The sequence below is a fragment of the Amblyraja radiata genome, chromosome 14, assembly GCF_010909765.2.
Source record: "Amblyraja radiata isolate CabotCenter1 chromosome 14, sAmbRad1.1.pri, whole genome shotgun sequence".
In the NCBI taxonomy this organism is placed as follows: Eukaryota; Metazoa; Chordata; class Chondrichthyes; order Rajiformes; family Rajidae; genus Amblyraja; species Amblyraja radiata.
This window is the reverse complement of record NC_045969.1, coordinates 18,453,840-18,479,980: the sequence shown is the minus strand read 5'-3', so window position 1 is coordinate 18,479,980 and position 26,141 is coordinate 18,453,840. Positions and strand designations below refer to the sequence as shown.

General features: G+C 40.3%; 1 protein-coding gene and 1 long non-coding RNA gene across 2 annotated transcripts in view; both read left to right on the top strand.

Moving 5' to 3' along the window:
- Positions 1–20,865, top strand: part of impg2 (interphotoreceptor matrix proteoglycan 2) — a 70,612-nt gene extending 49,747 nt beyond the window's left edge. The window contains exons 17-21 of the mRNA XM_033033500.1: positions 10,827–11,015; positions 15,129–15,330; positions 16,591–16,670; positions 18,934–18,997; positions 20,313–20,865. Of these exons, the coding sequence (XP_032889391.1) occupies positions 10,827–11,015; positions 15,129–15,330; positions 16,591–16,670; positions 18,934–18,970 (508 nt within the window). The 3' untranslated portion in view covers positions 18,971–18,997; positions 20,313–20,865. The remainder of the gene's footprint in view (positions 1–10,826; positions 11,016–15,128; positions 15,331–16,590; positions 16,671–18,933; positions 18,998–20,312) is intronic.
- A 78-nt stretch (positions 20,866–20,943) lies between these two features.
- Positions 20,944–23,311, top strand: LOC116980445. Its single transcript, XR_004413967.1, has 2 exons — positions 20,944–21,401; positions 21,718–23,311. It is a non-coding gene; the product is annotated as an uncharacterized LOC116980445 (long non-coding RNA).
- Positions 23,312–26,141: the final 2,830 nt, after the last annotated feature.

Below are 26,141 nucleotides of genomic sequence, written 5' to 3'. Positions count from 1 at the left end.
TCATACAGGGCTTTTTCTTTAGGTCATTTGCCATTCAGAAAGTTACGTACAAATAAAGCAGATGTTGCTTTGTGTGATAACCTTGCACATATCATGGTCCTTACAAAATAAAAGTTCAGGGGTGTGTGGAGATGGTACATTGGTCAGTTATAGACTTGTCATCTCCTGTTATTCTGCATCAGCCATTCAGTGAGGACTTGTGTCCCTTGACTACCGCAATGTATTTAAGTCCTTCTAATAGTCCATGTATAAACTTGTCTAAAGCATTCAGGTTTCTGGTTCCACAGGTTTGAATTGTTGTTTAAGTAAAGTAATACTATCTTTTAACACGGCATTTAACATTGAAAAGGATTATGTTTTCACAGTTTTACATCATTTTCGCTAAGTGTTGAATAGTGAGGCATTTTTAAATGGTTTTCATCTAAAATTCTGTCTTTCTTTAATTGTGTACAATAATTTTATGCCACTGGATTCTGAATATGCAACCTGTGAGTTCCCAAGGCTGATTGTGCTTGAAGTATTCCTGCACCTCGTTGTGGGTAGGCATTGAAGTTTGTGGTCTGTTTTTATCAGCTTCCTCTGTGTGGGGTTGAACACAGCTGTGTAATTGTTTCACACAGTCATTTAGTGTGGAACTAGGTACACGGATCCAACTAACATCTCCCCCCCCCCCCCATCTACACTAGTCCCACCTGCCTGCGATTGCCCCATATCTCTCTAAAGCCATCCTATCCATGTACCTGTCCAAATATTTTTTAAACAATGTGATAATACCTGCCTCAACTGCCTCCTCCGGCAGCTCGTTCCATATACCTGCCACATTTGTGTAAAAAAAGTTTACCTTTCAGGTTCCTATTAAATCTTTTCCTTCCCTCACCTTAATCCTGAATCCTCTGGTTCTTGATGCCCTACTCTGGGTAAAAGACTGTGCATTTACCCTGTCTATTCCTCTCATGATCTTATACACCTCTATAAGATCACCCCTCATCCTCCTGTCCTCTGAGGATTAAGGTCCTCGCTTGCTCAATCTCTTCCTTAACTCCGGCTCTTGAGTCTTGGCAACCTCCAGTTTAAATTCCATTTGGAATATTTTGGAGGACCAAGAACCAGAACCAAGAACATTCTTGCAAAGGAGTTAAGGTTGTTTGGGCTGGCTAAGTAGAATAGTGTGAAAAGATCCTCTCAAACGTCATTCTACTCAATAATGTAGTTTCATGCTTCCTTTGTAGCATGGTTGTCATTAAATATTGACAGAATTGGTGCAAGTGACTTTTTTGTAATGTCTACAATGAGTTCCATTCCATCTGCCTGCTTCCCTCAACAGCAGTTAGTAACAATTTCAATAATGGAAAAATCTGTACCATAAATACTTCTGATAAAGTCTAAATTTGACAACCGTCCCATTGATTTGTTTTCACTGCATTCCCTTTAAAGTCACTCTATGACTCAAAAACCATCAATGCATTCCACTGGATGAGGTCATTGAATGCCAACGCAAAGCCACTTTCAGAATGATGAAAAGTAACTTGTTGGTTACAAAAATAACGCATTTAATCAACACTCAGCAGATGCTGTCTATTTGGTGATGCACAACATTTCACAAAGAAATCATTGACATCTTGTGAGTGTTGCTGGCAAGGGGTGTATTCACTGTCCATTCATGGGTGCCCAGAGAAGGTAGTGGTGTGTTCGCTTCTTGCTGGTTTGCTGCTGCTAAAGAGTTTGCCAAGTCACTTTGCAGTAGAGTCAGCACAGTTAGGGCGGCACAGTGACGCAGCTGTAGAGTTGCTGCCTTACAGCACCAGAGACCTGGGTTCGATCCTGACTATGGGTGCTGTCCGTAAGGCGTTTGCATGTTCTCCATGTGACCTTGTGGGTTTTTCCCAGGTGCTCCAGTTTCCTCCCACATTCCAAAGATGTTTTGTAGGTTAATTGGCTTTGTTAATAATTGTAAATTGTTCCTAGTGTGTAGGATAGTACTAATGTACGGGGTTCGTTGGTCGGTGCGCACTCGGTTGGCTGAAGGGCCTGTTTCCGCGCTGTATTTCTAAACTAAACTAAGTTGATGTGAAACTAGAATCATGATTAAGGTCAGGCAGGATGCATACTTCTCTTTTGGAAATTCACTTAGAACTTCACAGTGGTCTGCAGCACTAAACACACTATATAGTACCTGCTGTGCTCTATACTCCTGAAATACAGTTCTGTTGACATAAATGGAATTGAAATTTGGAAGTGGAGCAAAATGTGCAGCTGCTTCTGTTTAGTTGGGGATGAAGTTACAAACTGGGATGAATTTCTGGGCATTTTTTCTGTTTCTCTGGTCTCGGAACAAAGCTCTTCACTACTGCTGAAGTTCAGCATTTAACTAATTGTGTTTAGGCCTGCATCGAGTTCCCAAGGTAGCAATTAAGGTTGCAGACTTTACCTACAGACCTGACTATGCACCATTCTTTCCCCCTACCATGACCAGCATTGTGTATGACTTTCTGACTGAAGGAAAAGTTGTCTTCTCCACGTGAGATTGATACAGAACACCAGTTTTATTATTGGCCACCGAGGCTGTTGGAAGTTGGGGATGTGGGGTGTGTACCAGAGAGAATGTTGGGCATGTGAATGTACAGGGATGCTGGTGACTTCCAGGGCAGCCAGAACATCCAATGATGTTGTCACCCAGTTTGGTATTGATTCATCATTGTTGCATGTACCGAGATGCATAGAAAAGCTTTGTTTGCATGCTATCCTGTCAAAACACATTATACATGAGGTCATGCACAAGTACAAGTAGTGCAAAGAGAAAATTAACAGTGTTACAATACAATAGCGTTTGTTGCAGACAAAATGTCCAAGGTCTGCATTGAGGTAGGTTGGAAGATTTTGGGAGGACCATTCAGTAGTCTGATAAGAGCGGGGCCATAGCTGTTCCTGCATCTGGTGATGCATGCTTTCAAACTTTTGTATTTTCTGTGTGATTGGAGAGGGGAGAAGAGGGAATGACTGGGGTGATAAGTGTCCTTGCTTATGTTGGCTGCTTTCCCGAGGCAAAGTGAAGTACAGTTGGAGTTAGTAGTGGGGAGGCTGGTCTGTGTTATGGCTACATACACAACTCTCTGATTTTTTTTTTTTTACCATTTGGGGCAGAGCTGTTGCCAAACCGAGCTGTGATTCATCCTGAAAGCATGCTTTCTGAGGTAAGAAGTTGGTAAGAGTCATTGGAGTCATGATAAACTTCCTTAGTCTTCTGAGGATGTAGAGGCTCTGGGAGAGTTTCTTGGTCATAGTTTAACTTGAAACACCAAGTCTTCATAGTCACATCATGTGAAGCCGCAGGCCTCAGAGTCTTCCTGATATTGGGCTTGATTCTCGGAGAACATTTGATGTCAAGCTTGAATCCTCAGGATTCATCCTGTCGAGTTCAAATCATCGAGGTCGACCAGGTCAGGCTTAGGTCTTTGGAGCCCATTCAATGTCGGGGTCAGGTCCTTAAAGGCCATCTGCTATCAAGTCATCCTAAAAGATCTCAAATTCAAGACCTACCCAATGACTGACTGGAACCATAACAGGCAATTCCATGGTTGGCACTGACTACAATTTCTAAGACTGGTTCTGTGGCACAGAGGAGTAGTGTGAAGCCAGACAGGGCTTTAGTGAAAGGAGGCTCAATAGTTAAGGGGACTATTTTTCTATCCAGGATGGTATGTGGCCTCCGTGGTGTGGGGTCGAGGATGCCTTCACGGAAAGTTCTCAAGAGGGAGAGGGAGAGGGAGCAGTCAGAAGTCGTGCACTTTGAAACACATGACTTGGATGGGAAGAGGTTCTGAAGAGTGAATATAGGAAGCTAGGCAAAATATTAAAAAGGTGGACCTTAAGGTTAATAATCTCTGAGTTACACCCGGTGCCACATGCTAGTATGAGTAGGAGGATAGGACAGATGAATGCTTGGCTGAAAATTTGGTGAGGGGAGCAGGGATTCAGGTTTTTGGATCTTTGGGATCTCTTGTGGGACTGAAGTGACCTGTAGAGAGGGACGGGTTGTACCGGAACTGGAGGGAGACCAATATGCTGGTGGGCTGATTTGCTAGTCCTACCAGGGAGTGGAGATGTTGATCAGCATTTATAGGAGGACCTTGATCAGCAGGGTGAGTGGGCCGAGGAATGGCAAATACCGTTTAATTCAGATACGTGTGAGGTGCAGCCTTTTGTGAAGTCCTTCACAGTGAACAGTAGATTCTGGGGAATGTTATCGTACAGAGGGACTCAGGAGTACATTGTTTCCTGAAAGCGTTGTCTCAAGTAGACTGGACAGTGAAGAGGCTTTTGGCTGTGAAGAAGGTCATTGAGTATAACAGTTAGGATGATATATTGCAGTTGTACAATACATTAGTGAGGCCACACTTGGAGTATTGTGCACAGTTTTTGACAACGTGCTACTGGAAATATGTCATTAGGCTGGAGAGAGTGCATAAATAAAAGATTTATAAGGATGTTGTCAGAATTCAAAGAATTGGCTTATATGGAGAATTTAAGCAGGCTAGGACTTTATTCCCTTGAACATAGAGGACTGAGGGGTGATGTTATAAAGGTGTAAAATGTCTTGAGGGACATAGATTGTGTGCCTTTTTCTCAAGATTGGGGAATCAAGAACCAGAAGGCACAGGTTTCAGATGAGAGGGGAAAAAAATATTGGGAAACTGGCAGGCAACTATTTCCCACAGAAGGTGGTACTTTGATGGAATGAGTTGCACGAGGAAGTGGTTGAGGCAAATACAATGAAACCATTTAAAAGACATTTGAACATTTACATGGATAGGAAATTATTAGAGGGAATTACTGTAGGTGAAATGCAGACAAATGGGATCAGCTCAGATGGGCAACTGGGTCAGCACGGAGGGGTTGTACTAAAGGGCCTGTTTCCATCCTGTATGACTATGATAACTTTAGCCTGAGGGATTCCCAGACAAAGCAGATGTTATTACGGTCACTTGATTTTAAGGGTGGACTGGGAGGAAATGCAACCAACCTTAGGGCAGTGTGAAATGTTGGCTGTCTGGGTTTATAATGTGAGCAGATTTTTTTAGAAACAAAAACCCACTGCTCTAATGTATTTTTTGAATAGCTTGGAGCATTGCCTGTAGAATTTACTGGTCAGATCTCAGGAATAAATAGGCCCTGTATGATATTTTATTTTTCCTCTTTTGCTTAGTTAATATCATTTCATTAAATGTTGGCAATTATAAAGACAGTTTGGCCCTTTGGGCCGTTACTGCTCTTGAGATCATCTGTTAAACTGCAGCACTTGTTGGAATAGAATTTTGGCATCCTTAACCATGATCCCATTACCCTCTTTTGTGTAGTTAATATTGAATGATCTATATGCAAATATTTTCCATAGGTCCCAATGCATATTGTTCTTACTACCTGAATCATTGCTCTTGACAATTGGACTCATTGCTCCATCTACTTAGCTCATTCTTTCAAAGCAGATCAACACACTTCAATAACCTTGCCCCTTGTCTCCTCTTGTAATCCACAGCTATTTCCACAGCCAACATTCTTTTCCTGACCCATCTCTCCCCTCCCAATTACAACTTTGTTCTACACGATGAAATCATCAAATTGAAATCAATTTAAAATATAAACTTGTCCAACATTGTATTTCAGTTTTAAAACATAGAATATAGAACAGTACATCACTGTGGGCAGTGGGTAGGTGCTTTAGACCTGCACGGGAAGGTAGACGCTCCCACCCCCACGAGTATTGGGCAGATGGGGCTCGTCAGCCTGGGAAGGCAGTCCATCTAGGAGAGGGAAAACTCTGATTTAAAACCTCCACTGCCTTGTGGCCATATCCAGTCATGGAAAAGGCCCCAGGAGTAAACCTAAAACAAATCCTGTTGGAGCCCCTAAGGCAGTTCGCTATTGTCTACAACCTCGCTTTGGCAGCTTCTGCGACGGCGCTTGTGCCAAACTGTAATGGCCCTGCGGTTCCTTTGGATTGATCAGCGACGTGGAGAGGGGGGACGTGCATGGGCAACAGCCTGTCCTCCATATGACATTGCCCAGGATGCATCACCCAGGGTCAGACATGACCGAGGGGGGGGCCTACTACAGCACTGAAACAGGCCCTTCAGCTCACAATGTCTGTGTCAAACATGATGACGTTAATCTAATCTCATCTGCTTGCTTGTGATCCATAATCTTCCACCCCCTGCATATGCATGTGATTATCCAAAAGCACCTTAAATGCCACAATCATTTGTGCCACCACCACCACCACCACCCCTGGCATCGCATTTGAGGCACCCACTGCCCTCGTTGTGTGAAAAAAACTTGCCCTGCATATCTCCTTTAACATTTTGTCTTTTCACCTTAAAATGATATTCACTAGTCTTTGACTTTTCCACCCTGTCAAAACTTCTGACTGTCTACCCTATCTATGCCTCCCATAATTTTATATACTTCTATCAGATCTCCCCTCAATCTCCGACACTCCAGTGAAAACAATCTAAAGGCTGTATTTTTTTTAACTACTCTAGCTACTTTTGTTTCCATTTTCAGGGAGCGATGGATTTGGACCTCAAGACCCCCCTGCACTTCAATTTTAAAGAGCTTTTGATTCAATCTTGGGGTATATCCAAGTCAAAACCTTAAGCGGAACTTTCTCTGTAACTAGGAGATACAAAAGAGTGTAGATGCTGGAGTCTGCAGCAGAAACCAGACTGCTGGAAAAACTCAGCAAGACAAACATGGGGGATGCCTCCACAGATGCTGCTCGTCCCGCTGAGTTCCTCCAGCAGTTTTATTTTCTCTATAACCCCAATGAAGCGTCCAATCACTGTTTGATAGTTTTGATAAATGCCATTGTCATTTGACAAATCGATTACAACAAGGATTGAGGGGGGTATTTCAAACATTACATTCTAATTTAATTACTTGAGGTGTATGCAACATTGGAAAATAGGAACGTTAACTTTTTTGGAAATGTCAATTTATTAAATGAATGCTTGATTGTCATCTGATCTTAATTGTCACATGCAATAATAATAATAATAATACATTTTATTTGCGGGCGCCTTTCAAAGTCTCAAGGACACCTTACAGAGATTAACAAGAGAGAAAAAACGTATAGTCGGAGTAAAATAAATAATAAGGACATCACCAGTACACAAATTAAAGACAGAAATCGCTCCAAAGACAAAAAATCAAAAACACAATGTGAAGGGAGAGCAGCGGCAGCTAAAGCGCGCCAGCGTCCACTCTCCCTTCTGACAGCCATCTTGGACACAGACTAACATCACCGGTTTGGAGCTCCCAGGCTCCCGATGTTGAAATCGGCGCCGCCCGCTCCGCTCCGCAGACCCGCAGCCCGGAGGTGATGCAAGGTTGCAACCTGTTCCACAGACCAAAAATGGACACAATAAAATTAGACAATGCTATCAGAACTGTGTACAAATCAATAAAATTGCACTGCTGATATGTTTGGCAAACTAATTTGAAGACTGTAACGGATTGAGTAAATTCTGCCCATTTATTCAATTACTGCAGTGTCATGTAAATTCATTTATGTGTAATACAGAGAAACCTTAAAAATTACACATTGGAGTATTTAACAGCACACATTATATGGTAATTTGCTTTCATTAAATAACAAATTTCTCTAACACAGAGAAAGCTTAAAATGTTCATGTTGGAGTATTTAGCAGCACATAAAATAAGGTGATTCGCTCTTATAACAAATTTCTCCCTCGTGTGAAAATGACAAACCACATTACATACCAGTAGTTTTGAATCCCAGTTGGTTTCTCTAACTGCAATGCACCTGTGCCCCACATCAGCCCTCTCTGCTCCCCCCCTCCCCACCACCTCCCAGGCAATGAATACGCCACCTCACGCATTCACCAGCTCATCCCCTGTCCCTCTCTCAGTGAAAGATACTGCATGCACTTTAGCTGCTGTGAGCTGGAGGACTCTCATCCAGCAACCTAATATATTTGCATTCATACAGAAAGATATAATGAAGTGCAATTGTGTGCTTTTCACTGAAAATGTGATATTTGTGCCATCTGGAAACTCAAAAAATGGCAGACGGATTGCAACCCCAATTATGCAACATGATCTGTCCCAGTTCATGCTTGCTACCATAGCAGAGGAGTGAGAGCTATAGCTCCCTGAGGTGCCTCTTTCTCATGCACAGAATTTTTCTCCAAGACCTGGGACTCCCCAGTGCAGGTGAAGGATCCTTTACTGCCTCGCTGTCATGGAATGAGTTATAGTAGAGCTCTCTGAGTATTGGAGTTTCACCGGAAAGGGATGAAAGCCCCAAGCCCTATATCTCACACTGCAAGAATTTGTCAGCGGGGGTAATATCTTTCAATTTAGTTGAAGAATCAGGACTCTGGAACAAGAGCAGATATCAAATCACATCCCTCAGAGAATAGGGATCAGACTGTGCAATGAAACTCCCTGTATGCATTGCTGGCTTTATGGATATAAGTGTTTTTTCATTCATTCACCGGATGTGGGGAGTTGCTGGCTGGGCCAACATTCGTGACCCATCCCTCATTACTTCAGAACTGAGTGACATTCCAGGGAGCTGTTGGGTGTCAATCATGCTACGGAGAGTCTGGGGTCACACACAGGCCAGACCAGATATGGGCTGCAGATTTTGTTTTACAGTAATCCATTTCACAGCAACCATTATCGTGAATAACTTTATAGTTTAGTAAGTATTTTTCTTAAGAACTGTGTAATTATTAATAATTTTAATTGTAGGTATTTTTTGGGGGAATGGGGTCAGAGAAGAAATAGCAGCCGTTATCTCCCCATAGTTGAAAAGGTTTTTCATTAAGTTCATGTGCATAAGTGATAGGAGCAGAATTAGGCCATTCGGCCCATCAAGTCTATGCCATTCAATCATGGCTGATCTATCTCTCCCTCTCTCCCATTCTCCTGCCTTCTCCCATAACCCCATATACCAGTACGAATCAAGAATCTATCTCTGCCTTTAAAATATCTATTGACTTGGCCTCCACAGCCTTCTGTGGCAATGAATTGCATAGATTCACCACCCTATGATTAATAACATTGTCAAGCCATTTATGAATCATTTATATAGGTACTCAACAGCTAAGTCAATAATAACTTTTGCCTGATATTAATGTGTGCCACATAAAACCTGGAATAAAGTTAACCTTATATATTTTTTAATTTTAATATTTATTTCTATTTCTATTTTTTGTCAGGAGGAGTGAGATCTTCCTAGGTCCCATATGCAAGAACCAGGCTTTACCTGTCCCACGTTCACACTAGTGTAAGGTTGATTCTGACCGCTGGTGCTGTCTGTGTGAAGTCTTTGTGACTGTGTGTTTCATCTCAATCTCAATTACCTCTGACAGACCAAAGAGGTGTAAATTACTCTTCCATGTAGATTAATGGCAAAAAGAATCAGAGGGATTGATGGCCACGGGTGAGAAAAAAGTAAGTTGCAGGGCATTAGGAATAAGGAGAAGGGTTGGGCTTCATGTGATGGTTCCCCTAAGAGCCAGCATAGATATGAGGGCCAAATAACTCCCTTCTGCATCATTATAATTATAGGATCACTTCCTTCCTGGATATGGGGCTATCTGGAAAAAACCCTCTGCAATATATTTGTATTAGGGAAGCCTTTCCTGCCATTGATCTCCTTCTGCAAAATGATCTGCTGCAAATACTGCTGGTGAACAATTCTCGTGTTCCAAGACTGGAGAATCATCACTTTGGCATTGGTCAGATGTTGAATGACGTACTTGCTTTAATTCATGTTATCACCTTGAACAAAATATCACACACATGCACCACACTTAGGCACACATAAAGATGTAAAGAAGTACCTAATTAATATTTTCCATATCATGGCTATTATAAAGAGTTGCAATGAAGCTTGTTATATTTTCCTTTTATGCACACACAGTACTCATTTCCAGTAAATCATAGTGAAACAAACATTCGCAGATGTAACAACAAAATAGCAGCCATGAATCCAGTAAATTGCATTGTCCTTCTCGTTTCTATTAATAATTGGAGGCTTATTACCATCTGAATTAGAAACATTAAAAAAAATAGGTGCAGGAGTAGGCCATTCTGCCCTTTGAGCCAGCCCTTCGATTCAATATGATCATGGCAGAACATCTAAAATCAGTACCCCATTCCTGCTTTCTCCACATATCTCTTGATTCATTTAGCCCTCAGAGCTAAATCTAACTCCCGCTTGAAAACATCCAATTAATGGCCTCCACTGCCTTCTGTGGCAATTAACCATATAACCATATAACAATTACAGCACGGAAACAGGCCATCTCGGCCCTACAAGTCCGCGCCGAACAATTTTTTTCCCTTAGTCCCACCTGCCTGCACTCATACCATAACCCTCCATTCCCTTCTCATCCATATGGCTATCCAATTTATTCTTAAATGATACCAACGAACCTGCCGCCACCACTTCCACTGGAATTCATCTGATTGTTTTATTATTTTGATTATTTTAACATAATCTCTTACAAGTGTTTTATAGTTTCACGCTCTTCTGAACGCTGGTTTGCATACAGGTAGTAGATTGAGGCGTCTGAATTGGGCAGAATATCATTCCGACCACTGAAGTCTTTAATATATAACCAGCAGTTAATCAGTTAAACTCGTCTGCATCACCTTCCATTCTCGTTCTCTTCTTAAAATCAAGGCAACTGACTTGAACTAAGTCACCAGATGGTCTGAGGTCCTGTAGACTGTGCCTGCACAATGAAGTGTCAGATTTAAAATCTCATGGTAAAACTATTTTTTTGTCTTGGCAGGTGCCGTGTGGGTGAGAACTGGTGGTACAGAGGAGAGCACTGTGAAGAGTATGTTTCTGAAACACTCGTTGTGGGCATTGCTATCACCTCAGTGGCTGGTTTCCTTTTGGTAGCTTCCGTTGTGATTTTCTTTATAGCCAATATGCTCCGTGCTCAATATGCCAAAAGTGAAACTCACGCATCGAGAGAGTAAGTACGTAGATACTTAAATAGTGGTGGGGAGGGGGAGGAGACAAATTGGAAATACAAGGATGGAGTTAAAGGGAAAGACACCAGAATTAACGGGACAGAAAGCTCTTGAAGGGATAGGAGAGTATGGCCAAGTGAAATAAGAATATAAGAAGTAAAGTGGGTGACCTTGAAGCTCAGATAGAGATTGGTAGATATGACATTGTGGGGATTACATTGTGGAGACATGGCTGCAGGAGGATCGGGACTGGGAACTGAATATTCAGGGTTATTTGTCCTATAGAAAGGACAGGCAGGTGGGCAGAGGACGTGGGGTAGCTCTGTTGGTGAGGGATGAAATTCGGTCCCTTGCGAGGGGTGACATAGGGACTGACGATGTAGAGTCGCTATGGATAGAATTGAGGAATTGTAAAGTTAAGAAGACAATAATGGGAGTTTATCTACAGGCCCCCAAATAGTAGCCCGGATATAGGATGCAAGTTGCCACTGGAGTTAATTGGCATGGAACAAAGGTAATGTCACTGTGGTTATGGGAGATTTCAATATGCAGGTAGACTGGGAAAATCAGGTTGGTTCAGGACCCCAAGAAAGGGAGTTTGTAGAGTGCCTCCGAGATGGATTCTTAGAGCAGCTCGAACTGGAGCCTACCAGAGAGAAGGCAATTCTGGATTTAGTGTCGTCTAATGAACCACATTTAATAAGGGAACTCAAGGTAATGGAACTGCTCGGAGGTAGTGACCATAATATGATAAGTCTGCAATTTGAGAGGGAAATGGTTAAATCAGAAGTGTCAGTGTTGCAGTTGAACAAAGGGGACTATGAAGGCATGAGAGAGGAGCTAAGGTTGACTGGAACAGGATCCAAGCAGGAATGACAGTGGATCAGCAATGGCAGGAATTTCTGGGCATAATCCAGAAGATGCAGGATCATATCATTCCAAAGAGGAAGAAAGATTCTAAGGGGAGTAAGAGGCAACCTTGGCTGTCAGGGAAGTTAGGGATGGAATAAAACTAAAAGAAAAGTTGTATAACATAGCAAAGTGTAGTGGGAAGCCAGAGGATTGGGAAACTTTCAAAGGACAACAGAAGGTAACCAAAAGGGCAATGATGGGTGAAAAGATGAAGTACGAGGGTAAGCTGGCCAAGAATATAAAGAAGGATAGTAAAAGCTTATTTAGGTATGTTAAGAGAAAAATATTAATAAAGACAAATGTGGGTCCCTTAAAGGCAGAAACATGTGAAATTATTATGAGGAACAAGGAAATGGCAGAAGAGTTGAACAGGTACTTTGTTTCTATCTTCACTAAGGAAGACACAAACAATCTCCCAGATGTACTAGAGGATAGAAGGTCTGGGGAGACAGAGGAACTGATTTTTTTTTTGCATTAATCGAGAAATAGTATTGGGTAGTCTGATGGGACTGAAGGCTGATAAATCCCCAGGGCCTAATGGTCTGCATCCCAGGGTACTCAAGGTGGCTCTAGAAATTGTGGACGCATTGGTGATTATTTTCCAATGTTCTAAAGATTCAGGATCAGTTACTGTGGATTGGAGGGTAGCTAATGTTATTCCACTTTTCAAGAAAGGAGCGAGAGAGAAAACGGGGAATTATAGACCAGTTAGCCTGACATCGGTGGTGGGGAAGATGCTGGAGTCAATTATTAAAGAAGTATTAATGGCGCATTTAAATAGCGGTAAAAGGATTGATCCAAGTCAGCATGGATTTATGAAGTTGAAATCCTGCTTGACTAATCTTCTGGAATTTTTTGAGGATGTGACAAGTATAATGGATGAAGGAGAGCCAGTGGATGTAGTGTATCTGGACTTTCAGAAAGCCTTTGATAAGGTCCCACACAGGAGATCAGTGGGCAAAATTAGAGCACATGGTATTGGGGCTGGGGTATTGACATGGATAGAGAATTGGTTGGCTGGCAGGAAACAAAGAGTAGGAATAAACGGGTCCCTGTCAGAATGGCAGGCAGTGGCAAGTGGAGTGCCGCAAGGTTCAGTGCTGGGGCCGCAACTATTTACAATATATATTAATGATTTACATAATGGGATTTAAAGTAACACTAGCAAATTTGCAGATGACACAAAGCTGGGTTGCAGTGTGAACTGTGAAGAGGATGCTAGGAGGTTGCAGGATGACTTGGACAGGTTTAGTGAGTGGGCAGATGCATGGCAGATGAAGTATAATGTAGATAAATCTGATGTTATCCACTCTGGCGACAAGAACAAGGGAGCAGAGTATTATCTCAATGGTGTCAGATTAGGAAAAAGGGAAGTGCAACAAGACCTGGGTGTCCTTGTCCACCAGTCACTGAAAGTAAACATGCAGGTACAGCTGGCAGTGAAGAACGTTAATGGCATGTTGGCCTTCATAACGAGAGGATTTGAGTATAGGAGTAAAGAGATCCTTCTGCAGTTGTGCAGGGCCCTGGTGAGACCACATCTGGAGTATTGTGTGCAGTTTTGGTCTCCTAATTTGAGGAAGGACATCCTTGCAATTGAGGCAGTGCAGCATAGGTTCACGAGATTAATCCCCGGGATGGCGGGATTGTCATATGAGGAAAGATTGGAAAGACTGGGCTTGTATTCACTGGAATTTAGAAGGATGAAAGGGTATCTCATAGAACAGTATAAAATTATAAAAGGACTGGACAAGCTAAATGCAGGAAAAATGTTCCTAATGACAGGGGGAGTCCAGAACCAGGGGTCAAAGTCTAAGAATAAAGGGGAGGCCATTTAAAACTGAGATGAGAAAACACTTTTTCACCCAGAGAGTTGTGAATTTGTGGAATTCTCGGCCACAGAAGGCAGTGGAGGCCAATTCACTGGATGAATTTAAAAGAGAGTTAGATAGAGCTCTAGGAGCTAACAGAATCAAGGGATATGGGGAGAAGGCAGGCACGGGTTACTGATTGTGAATGAGCAGCCATGATCACAATGAATGGCGGTGCATTTTCTATGTTTCTATGTCTCTATAAATGGATAGATTAAAAATAGCATTAAATAGCATTAAAATTTTAATGCTATTTAATGCTCCCTTTGTTAGAACAATATGAAGCAGGCTGTTAAGGTAGAGATTGACAGGTTCTTAATTAGTCAGGGGTTATGGGGAGAAGGCAGGAGAATAGGGTTGAGAGGGAAAGATAGATCAGCCATGATTGAATGGAGGAGTAGACTAGATTGGCTGAATGGCCGAATTCTGCTCCTATAATTTATGAATTTATGAACTTATGACTCGTGTTTGATGCCTTGAGCAACCCCAACGTGCCAGTAGACTAGTGAAAGACTAGACGATTCCCCATCATTGGTGAGTTGCCTGCAGAGCACCCAAGGACTCAACTGAGATACACTGGAATTCCACCCCGTTGGTACCTTGCGTACCTTTCATCCTTTATTCTAGAAAACCCCAAATTCTGGCTAATTAAGTTTCTGTGGGGAACCCATAGCAAGCATCAATGGATATGACATCAATTCTTCTACATAAAAACAGTATTTCGTCCAACTGGTCTGCATTCCCTACAAGCCTCCTCCAGTTTACACCAGCTAATCCCAACAATATATCTTTTCTTCCTTTCTCCTTTGCATGTTTATTTAGCTTTCACTTAAAAACAACACGATAACAAGATCCATATTCTAAACATTCTTTGGTGAAATATTTGTTTTTGAATTCCCAACTGGATTCTTTCCTTAAAATATTTATACTGTTGACTTGCTCTGATTAGACCAGAACTCGAAGGTGGAACCAGCCTTTCTCATCACTGATTTAACAAACTTTTCACAAATTTCCCTTCCTTTTTACAATGAAAATGAATCTCAGCTTGTGCAATCTTTGACAGCTCTGGCTTCTTCATTTACAATCTAAAATGCAAAAAGTGAATTCAGTTATCATCAGAAGATTGAACATTGTGCTATATTTTTTCCAATAGTAATCGAAGATTATGGTTTCCTATCAAATCTTGGTGGATGAGACAATTTTTTTTTAAATTATCAAATTTTGTCCTTGCCTGTTAATAAAACTTATATTTAGTTACTCGAATGTAGAAAAAGATTTTGTGTTGTTTGTCGTTACAGTTTTAACGTCAAAAATGTGCCATTTCTCCATTAGAGATGACGATAGCCTGGCCTCAGCGGAAAATGGGACAAAATATAACCCTATGTATGAGAGTGATGCCACGACTGCATATAGTCACTACAAGAGACGCTACCCACATTTATCCCCCAACAGTTCAAGCAGTGGAGAGACATCTGCCAACTTCAGCAGCGATGAGATTCGACATGTCTATGAGTGCACTGAACTTAGCAAAGAGGTAGAGTTCAGAAAGTTTACGGTTTTGTAATTTAAATTTATTTGAGCTGCATTAGATTAAGCAATGAAGTTAGGTCCAAGGTACACAAAAATGCTGGAGAAACTCAGCGGGTGCAGCAGCATCTATGGAGCGAAGGAAATAGGCGACGTTTCGGGCCGAAACCCTTCTTCAGACTGAGCTGAAGAAGGGTTTCGGCCCGAAACGTCGCCTATTTCCTTCGCTCCATAGATGCTGCTGCACCCGCTGAGTTTCTCCAGCATTTTTGTGTACCTTCGATCTTCCAGCATCTACAGTTCCTTCTTGAACAAGTTAGGTCCAATGCAGCTTCAATAATGATTGCGCCTGATGAGGATCTGGTTTCAATCGATTGTGTAAAAATAATCGATGTTAACACTGCTTTCGTAAAATAAAATTTCCAATGAACCATGGAACACTATAAATTTGCATTTTAACATTGAAGTACATATGGGGTTAATGGATGCCTTTTAACTTGTAGGTCTATATCACTTAGATGTAATCTTAATTTATGGTGCAAAATAAAGTATAGCCGTACAGAAGTCGTACTTCTACAACAGTAAGTTTGTAAGCCTCGTGAGAGTTATGTTCTTCACTTAAGATAACAAGAGACTGCCTGACAAATCTGATGAACTTTCATTTTCTGCAATGGAATTGCAATTTTGATGACTGCCCTTTGGACAATTTTCTTCATCAATCAATCACAGCCATTTGGCTACCAGGCAAAACATATCTTAGTTGCATATCTTTCCCCTGAAGTCAAGGTTAAAGTGATTATTTTAACCACTACTGATGCCAGCTGACTCATTTGGCAGCATCCTAACCTCTGAATGAGAAGGTTTTGGGTTCGATTCCTGCTCCAGGGACTCCATTAGAAAAATGTAGGCTGTCACCCCTGTGCCTCATTACCAGAGTTTCTTCCTTTCGGATAAGATAATAAGCCAATAAAAACTCTCAAGTCAATGTGGAAGGTCACCTTTTTTTAAAAAGAGCATGAGAATTATCATTCTAAGTCGCCAGGATCAGCATATATGTTCAAAATAACTTGCCCTGCTGTAGAACATTTTGAGATGACTTGAAACAATGGAAGGCATGATATGAATTCAAGTTTATTATTTTCTGTTTTCATTAATGACACTATGGCAAAAGCAAATCTAGCTTAACTCACAAAATTATTTTGTGTGTTAGAAAATGAGACAGACTTAATTATCAAGCTACTGACAGTGCTTATTATTGCTATTCTAGGAAATTCAAGACAGACTTCGGATAATAGATCTGTATACTAAGGATAAGCAGTTTGCAGAGTTTGTGCGACAACATCAGACGTAAGTTGTGTATATTGTGCTCACAAAATCGTGGCACGGCAGAAGGGACTGTTATGAAACTTAATATTGTCATAGTAAAATGTGGACATCTTCAAAGTCATGGTACAAATCACTTGGCGCGTTTCAGGATTAAGGGATCCCCTTACATTTACGTTGCGTCATATAACATTACCAAATTCCTCATATTAGAGAATTAAAAAATGAGATATAATCTTAAAATTCAATCTTGTTACGACAGGAAGAAATTTTCACACTATCTAAAATCTATTCCCCAAAATATTGTGGATGTGACACACATGGATCATTTCAGAATGACGTTGATAGATAAAAACATTAGAAGTAGAAGCAGAAAGAGGCCATTTTGGCCCATGTACCTGCTCCACCATTCATTAATGTCACGGTTGAACTTCTTCCTCAGTGGTGCTGTCTTGCATTAATTAACCCCACATTCATTTATTCTCTAATATTCAACTATCTTTAAACTCTGTCTTGAATGTAGTCGGCAACCAAGCTCATGGAAAGAGACTACAAAAGAATCACAGCCTTCTGGGTGAGGACATTTTTCTCACATCAAACCTTAGTGACTAACTGCGACTGTGACCTTTGGTTCCCAAGGGAAATGTTATCACCTTGTTAATCCCTGTAAGAATTTGTTTCAATGAGAATGTCTCTCGTTCTCCTCAACTCAATCTGAACTTAGTTTAAGGCCTGTTCTTGGTTAAAGTCTCCTCAAAGGACACCGTCCTGTTTCCAGGAATGAATTGACAAATCTTTGTCACATCGCCTCAGTTTAAAATATATCCTTCTTTGAGATGCAAGATCAGACATGTACATGGTATTTCACATAAAATATCACCAGGGCACTATACAAATTTTGTTGGGAATTTTTCATCTTACAATTACTTCAATATACCATTTTCCTAATTATTTGCTGAATCAGCATGTCATCCGTCATAATTTACCAGGGTACTTGTGTTCTACTGAACACCAATTCCTTTCAATTTCTAATCATTTGAAAAATGTGCTGAGTTTATTTTCTACCAAAGTGGATGACCTGACATTTTCCCCACATTGTATTGCACCTGTTACATCTTCACTGATATACTCAACGTCCATATACTTCTAAAGCCTCTATACATCCTCCTTACAACCCCATATAATCACTTAGTTTTGTACTATCAGTACATTTGGACATATTGCACTTAGTCCCATCAATGAAATCATTCATATTGATTCAGAAAAACGAGGCTAGCACAGATCACTGCAGTGTTGTACTCATTACGGCGACCCAACCCACAATTGACCATTTTATTCCTACTCTCTATTTTCTGTCTTTCAACCAATTGAGAAAATGTGGCAAGTCTCAAAAAGCTCATGCAGGTAGACTATGTCTGAAGAACGGTCTCGACCTGAAACATCACCCATTCCTTCTCTCCAGAGATGCTGCCTGTCCCGCTGAGTTACTCCAGCTTTTTGTGTCTATCTTCATACTATAACCTACTTTGTGTAACGATTGTAATGCTAACTGTAGATTAAGCTGCTGGACCCACCAACAGAACAACTAAAGCCAAATTAGTTGCACGTCACTGATGACCAGAACACACGGTCACTCGTTCAAACCAAACCAATCTAACATTGAATAACCCACAAGGCAAATAATTTCAATTGCTCCTGAAACTTATTTTAAAATTAATGCAGCCTAGCTTAATGCAACATACTGGAATGATACCATGGAAGAATGTAGAAACAAGGAACTGCAGATGCTGGTTTAGCAAGGAAAGACACAAAATGCTGGAGTAACTCAGTAGGTCAGGTAGAAAACATCATATTTTTCTTCCACTCCTACTGTTTAAAACTGCTCTGATTTTATTATGCTGTATCAATGCGGCTTGATTTATGTGTCTAAATAATGAATATCAATATATATGATTATTGTGTGCTTATTAAACATGGATAGGTGGCGCTTCAGGTTGGGACTCTTCTTCAGACTATGGAATTTTGTGCACCACATCTGAATATAGGTTTCGGATTTGCTGTGCATCATGCATTTCCGGTTTAAGTTTATTCGCACGAATTTTGTATCCAGATAATTGACAAAGTGACTCATTATGGAACTTTAATCAAAATAATCCCATATTTTAAGTTAAGATTAAGAGTATTTATTGTTAAATGGTCCTAGATACATCTGACTAGCCCAGCTAAACAATAGCATGGTATATTTATGCTACTTCTAATTGACATTTCTTTTCTTTTTCTCCCATAGAGCCATGGCTAATAACCCAAAAAATCCTCCAAGCTAGTCACTCAGAAGGAGAAAATATAAATGGGTAACAATTCTGAGTTTAATATTTTATTAAAATATCTTATTAATGTAAAATATTATTTAAAAAAAATAGAAAATCAACTTTGTTTCCAAGCACTAAAAAGTCTCAGTGGGAAGGGGTGCCAGTGATCCTTATATCCTTCCCTCCTGATATTGATTTCAACGGGATTGCAAATCGGGGTGAGGTTGCAACAAGCAGCCAATGATAGCACCAGACATCAAAGTCGGATTCCCACACTTACATACTGCAACGGAGAATGGAGAATGGAGGAGGGGGGGGAGTGTATATCGCCAACGATGGATCTATAAGCCATAAAAAGAAAGTGTGTTCTTGAGTAGAAAAAAATTGAAAACTAAAGAACTCACATCAACACATTAAATCTGGGATGAACCACCTCGATAATTGGAAACAGTTCCACTCTGTGTTTAGTAAAAGGAATAAAGAAAATTTTACAAGAAAAAAGCAATAATGATGTGCTAGAATGATTCTAGAACTACACTCATTTAGTCAGACTGAAAGGTGACCAAAAACAAAGGTGACCTTTAGATTGATGTTACAGATTATGAAATGACTTGACAGAGCAGTAGATATTTCCACTTGCAATTGAGACTACGTGGGGGCCAAGAGAGTAGTATACAGTAAATTAGGAGCTTGCTGTACAAGAGGAAAGTAGCATGTGTGTACTTAAGAGGAAGCTAAGTGAAAATAGTAGAGCAAAAGGAATTGATGGAAAAACTGATTGGGTCAGATGAGATAAACTAATTAATTTTTTTCTCACCATTTAGAAAAATAATATCTATTTATATTTTGGGTACTCCAGAATGAAGGAGAGGACATTGCCTGATCACTAGAGCTAGTTTAGTTTAGAGATACCACGTGGAAACAGGCCTTTCGGCCCACCGAAACCACGGCAACCATCGACCACCCATTCACATTATGCTGTTCTACTTTCGCGTCCACTCCCTACACACCAGGGATAATTTACAGAGGTCAATTAACCTGAAAACCTGCACATCTTTGGGATGTGGGAGCATGAGGAAGAACGTGCAAACTCCACACAGCCAGCACAGCACCCAAGGTGAACGATTGAACCAGGATCTCTGGAGCTGTGGGGCAGTGGCTCTACTACCTAAGCCACTGTGCCTTTATTAGGAGAATCCATTTTCAATTTTCATCAGGTCGAATCAAGAGAGGACCAGTTTTAATAATCAGGTCAGAATATTGACTACATGCTGGGTGTGGAACTCCTGCTTACTCCCCATAGAAGAGATTAAATTACATCAGGTTGCTGATAAATGAATCCTTTGTCTCTGTACAGATTGTTCAATCTTCTATCGACCAATGATGGAAAAGGCAAGAAATGAATATGACTGTTCAGGTGCTCACAAAATCATTGTTACTATAGTAACAGAAACACATTGGTAACTTCGAATATGGTTGTTATGTGGTTCCATCATTTTATTAATTTCTGAAGTTACAGTATTGCTGTATTAGAATTTTATCAAGTTTGCTATGTAGAAGCTTAAGAAGAAAGGAAATAATGTTATTATTAGTATTTAAATACAATGAAATTCTATGTAGAGTTGAGTAAAAATTCTTGCAGAATTGAGGGATCATAATAGCAGAACGTTATTAGTAAATGAGTAGGTCTAAAGAAGCATTCTGAATGCTTAAACAGGACTGTAAAATGATAGCTGTTATTTTACTCAGGTGGATAGGGACCAGAATTGAAAAACTAGCCAAATTTCCTCTCCAGAGCCCATAGGGCTGACACTAATTTTAGCTACATTTAGCCACTTTACCCAAGGTGAGGCCTGCAACCTGATTTAGATTTGGGCCAAACGTAGAATGAAATAAGGTAGACAGAAAAGCTGGAGAAACTCAGCGGGTGAGGCAACATCTATGGAGCGAAGGAATAGGCGACGTTTCGGGTCGTGACCCTTCTTCAGAACCAGCATCTGCAGTTATTTCTTAAACGTAGAATGAAATAAAGTACTTTCTGGCATTGTAACTGTTAAAGATCCAGTTCATTGGTTTCATTGAAAACGAGACCCTTCAATGAACAGCGATTAAAATATACTGGACACATTTCTATGATTTGTACAGAACATCCTCTGGAAATGAACTGATTTCATTTATACAGTTCGTCAATCAATTATGTCCCAAAGTCAGCAAATATCCAAACATCACTCAATATAGTAAACAAATCTCCACAGTCTTGTAATAAATAACATCAAAACCACCTAAGACTGATAAGAAAGAAAAAATACTGAAATTGGACAAAGAGAGTCAGAGAGTAGTTCATAACTCGGTCTTTTGGAATTCAAAATGTTATGGGAGCTGCTAGGTACAGGTGTCCCTAAGTTAGGGGTTCAAAACCCAAGGATGGCCAGTATTCCATATCTAGGTGTTTAAGAAGGTGTTTTTTTTTTTTTTTTTTTTTTTTTTTTTAATTAATTGTATTTTAACTTGTATTTTAACTTGTATTTTAACTTGTATTTTAAGGTACACAAAAATGCTGGAGAAACTCAGCGGGTGCAGCAGCATCTATGGAGCGAAGGAAATAGGCAACATTTCGGGCCGAAACCCTTCTTCAGACTGAAGAAGGGTTCTCCAGTCTGAAGAAGGGTTTCGGCCCGAAACATTGCCTATTTCCTTCGCTCCATAGATGCTGCTGCACCCGCTGAGTTTCTCCAGCATTTTTGTGTACCTTCCACATCTAGGTGACTTGTTATGCTTCACAAAATTCTGTACTTTTTTTCTTACACTCCTACAGTTTAAAACTGCTCTGATTTTATTATGCTGCATCAATGCAGCTTGATTTATGCATCTTCATAATGAATATCAATATATATGATTGTTGAGCGTGAATTAAATATTTGCATCATGCCACGTTCATAATCCATTCCATAGCCAATTAAATTATGTAACATGCTTGTATTTTTTAATTAAAAAAATAGTTTTGATATGGTCAGGTTTGCACTGAATGCTTAAACCCAATCAATGCAATTTATTAGCATGCTTAAAACAAGAAAGTACAGTTGCTGGAACCCTGAAATGAAAGTGGGATATGCTGGAGATGTTTTGTAAGAAGGACAGCATTCATGGAGAGAAAAACAGTTATGTTTTCAGGTTCTTCCATCAGAATTGGAAAAGAACTGACATGCTGACTATCTCCACCATATCCTGTTTGTATTTTATTGCTAACTTGAGATAAATTTAAGTGGCTGAATAAATCACCTGAGCACGAGGAGAGACCGAGTGGTGACTGTTGAGCTCATCTGCATGTGCACTTTGCCCCTTCCCTTCATGAAAATCAACCGTGCAGTGAAATTGTCTTCTAAACTGTTACAACTCGTAAACATGTCATAAGTATAGCATAACAGGTTTTTAACAAGAATTTTAACACAAAATGAACATGCATAGGAAAATGATGTAGAAAAGAAAATGATGGAAAAATGATAATAATTTAGTGGTAAACGTTAATATTCTGGGATTTATTTTATCCAATCATAAATCATCACTAGTTTTTTGGAAATCCTGCATTGTGTTTCAGTCGATAATTAAGATGTATCAAGTGAATGTACTGACTGTCATTCTGAATAAATTCAATTAATTGGATTAAATGTAAGCACCATTTACATAAACTACCAACCCTAGCAAATATGATTTAATTTGGATGTTTACTGAATACAATAAATCCACCACATTTATTAATTTCTAAAAATGTAATCACTGCACTTTGAGTAATTAATTTTCTGAAAATGTTTTGTGATATTTTGAAAATTTATATAAATATAGATACAACTTTTATCTTGATGTATATTTTTTCTGTTCTTTTCACATTTTTATCGTGAATGCTCTCAAAACCAGCTTCTACTTTAAGCTATCTTTCGGGAAATCAGTCTCAGCTCCCTGCACACATACCTGCAGCACTCTTTTAAATGAATCTTACTGTAAGAATTGTTCGCTACCCCGCTGAAGGATACCAAAGCTTTGGGGGCTTTGTATTTGTGTTTGTAGCAACCGTAGTTTCATTCTTTTATTTTTGAATTGTGTGCAATAGAAAAATAGATTTAAGATATAACTCAATCAGTATAATTTTCAGAATGTGATCATTCCACTCTGTTGTGTACACTTAACTTGAAACATATTGACATTTAAAAACAGAAAAATGCAATGGGTCTGACCTGAATAATGCAGAATGAGCCATTTCTATATTTAAATGACCACTTTTATTGAAATAAGCTGTGTAAAATTCAGTCCTTTTGTACATTTGATGCACACCTTTTTTAAATTAAATTAGAGCGTTCTTAATACCTGCTTTGTGTTTCATCACTTCAATGCTTTGGTGTTTACATTACTAATTGAATGAACATTATTTCCAGTCTTCGATCAAATATTATTAATATCAAGGTTTTCAAGATAGGCTTGGGAGTTCTCTGCAGGCTGTGAGTCCCAGAAAATCAAGTAAAATCTCAAGGCTGAAAGAAATCATACTCTGCACTTTTTGTTTCAAGACCTCAGCTTGCGGCAGGGTCATATCTCACCTGGGACACTAATCTTCAGGCCAATTTTCGTAAGTAGGGAGGCACAGCAGAGTTTGGCTACAATATTCCTCTGGATACACCATTGAAGATTAGAATGCAAATCTACGAAACAAAAGGTTTTTTGAAAGTCTCCTCTGATAGAACATGGAATATAGAACATAAATCATTATATAAACATAATAGAACATAGATGCTGGAGTCAATTATAAAAGATGATAGAACGTAGATGCTGGAGTCAATTATAAAAGATGAAATAGCGGCACATTTGGATAGCAGTAACAGGATCGGTCCAAGTCAGCATGGATTTACAAAGGGGAAATCATGCTTGACTAATCTTCTGGAATCTTTTGAGGGTGTAACTAGGAAAATGGACAAGGGAGAGCCAGTGGATGTTGTGTACCTGGACTTTCAGAAAGCATTTGATAAGGTCCCACATAGGAGATTAGAGGGCAAGATTAGGGCACATGATATTGGGGGTAGAGTGCTGACATGGATAGAAAATTGGTTGGCAGACAGGAAACATAGAGTAGGGATTAACGGGTCCCTTTCAGAATGGTAGGCAGTGACTAGTGGGGTACCGCAAGGCTCGGTGCTAGGACTGCAGCTATTTACAATATACATCAATGATTTAGATGAAGCGATTCAAAGTAACATTAGCAAATTTGTAGATGACACAAAGCTGGGTGGCAGTGTGAACTGTGAGGAGAATGCTATGATAATGCAGGGTGACTTGGACAGGTTGGATGAATGGGCAGATGCATGGCAGATGCAGTTTAATGTGGATAAATGTGAGGTTATCCACTTTGGTAGCAAAAACAGGGAGGCAGATTACTATCTAAATGGTGTCAAGTTGGGAAAAGGGGAAGTACAATGGGATCTGGGGGTCCTTGTTCATCAGTCAATGAAAGTAAACATGCAGGTACAGCAGGCAGTGAAGTAAGCAAATGGCATGTTGGCCTTTATAACGAGGAGTTGAGTATCGGAGCAAAGAGGTCCTTCTGCAGTTGTATAGGGCCCTAGGGAGACCACACCTGGAGTATTGTGTGCAGTTTTTGTCCCCGAATTTGAGGAAGGACATTCTTGTTATTGAGGGAGTGCAGCGTAGATTTACAAGGTTAATTCCCGGGATGGCGGGACTGTCATATGCTGAGAGAATGGAGTGGCTGGGCTTGTATACTCTGGAGTTTAGAAGGATAAGAGGGGATCATATTGAAACATGTAAGATTATTAAGGGTTTGGACATGCTAGAGGCAGGAAACATGTTCCTGATGTTGGGGGAGTCCAGAACCAGGGGCCACAGTTTAAGAATAAGGGGTAAGCCATTTAGAACGGCGACGAGGAAACACTTTTTATCACAGAGAGTTGTGAGTCTGTGGAATTCTCTGCCTCAGAGGGCAGTGGTGGCCGGTTCTCTGGATACTTTCAAGAGAGAGCTAGATAGGGCTCTTAAATTTAGTGGAGTCAGGAGATATGGGGAGGAGGCAGGAATGGGGTATTGATTGGGGATGATCAGCCATGATCACATTGAATAGCGGTGCTGGCTCAAAGGGCCGAATGGCTTACTCCTGCACCTATTGTCTATTGTCTAAATCAGTGCAGCACAAGAACAGGCCATTTGGCCCACATTGTCCGTGCCAAACATGCCTGCTCATAATCCATATCTCTCCATTCTGTGCATGTCCAAACTCATGAGCAAAAGTCCCTTAAATGCCACTATCATATCTGCCTCAACCATTACCTCTGGCAGAACATTCCAGGCACTTGTCACCCGCTGAGTAAAAAAAACAAAAAAAACAACTTGCCGTGCATTCTGGTCTTTGACATTTGCACCCTGGGACAAAGTTTCTGATTGTCTGCCCTATCTATGCTTTCCATAATTGTATATACTTCTATCAGGTCTCCCTGTAACCTCTGGCATTCCAGAGAAAGAATCCAAATCTACACAACCTCTCGCAATGTCTGATATCCCGTAATCCATGCATCACACTGGTAAATCTCCTCTACATCCTTTCTAAAGCATCCAAATCCTTCTTGTCAATGGGACGGCCATGCAATATTCTGAAAGCAGCCTAACCAATGTCCCATAAAGCTGCATTGAAACATATAAACATAGAAAATAGGTGCAGGAGTAAGCCATTTTGCCCTTCAAGGCTGATCATCCAAGATCAGTACCCCGTTTGCCATATCCCTTGATTCCCTTAACCCTAAGAGCCCAATCTAACTCTGCATCATGACTTCCTCACTCTTATGCTCAATGCCCTGACCTATGAAAGCAAACATGCCATAAGCTTTCAATTACCACTCTATCTACATGTGTTGCCACTTTCAGGGAGTTATGAACTTGGATCTCAAGATCCCTCTGCACCTCCCAATAATATTGAGGACCAGTAAGTTGCAGCCACTACGCTGCAGGCTAAAAGACAGGGTATTTAATTTGGATGCTATGTGTACAGATTTATTATGAACCATATGAACTAGGAATCACTCGCATGCCTGCTTCACCATTCAATATGATTATGACTGATCACTTATTTGGCATCAATTCAATATGCATGCCTTCCCCTTATCCTCATCTATAAAATCCACTGTGGTCTTCA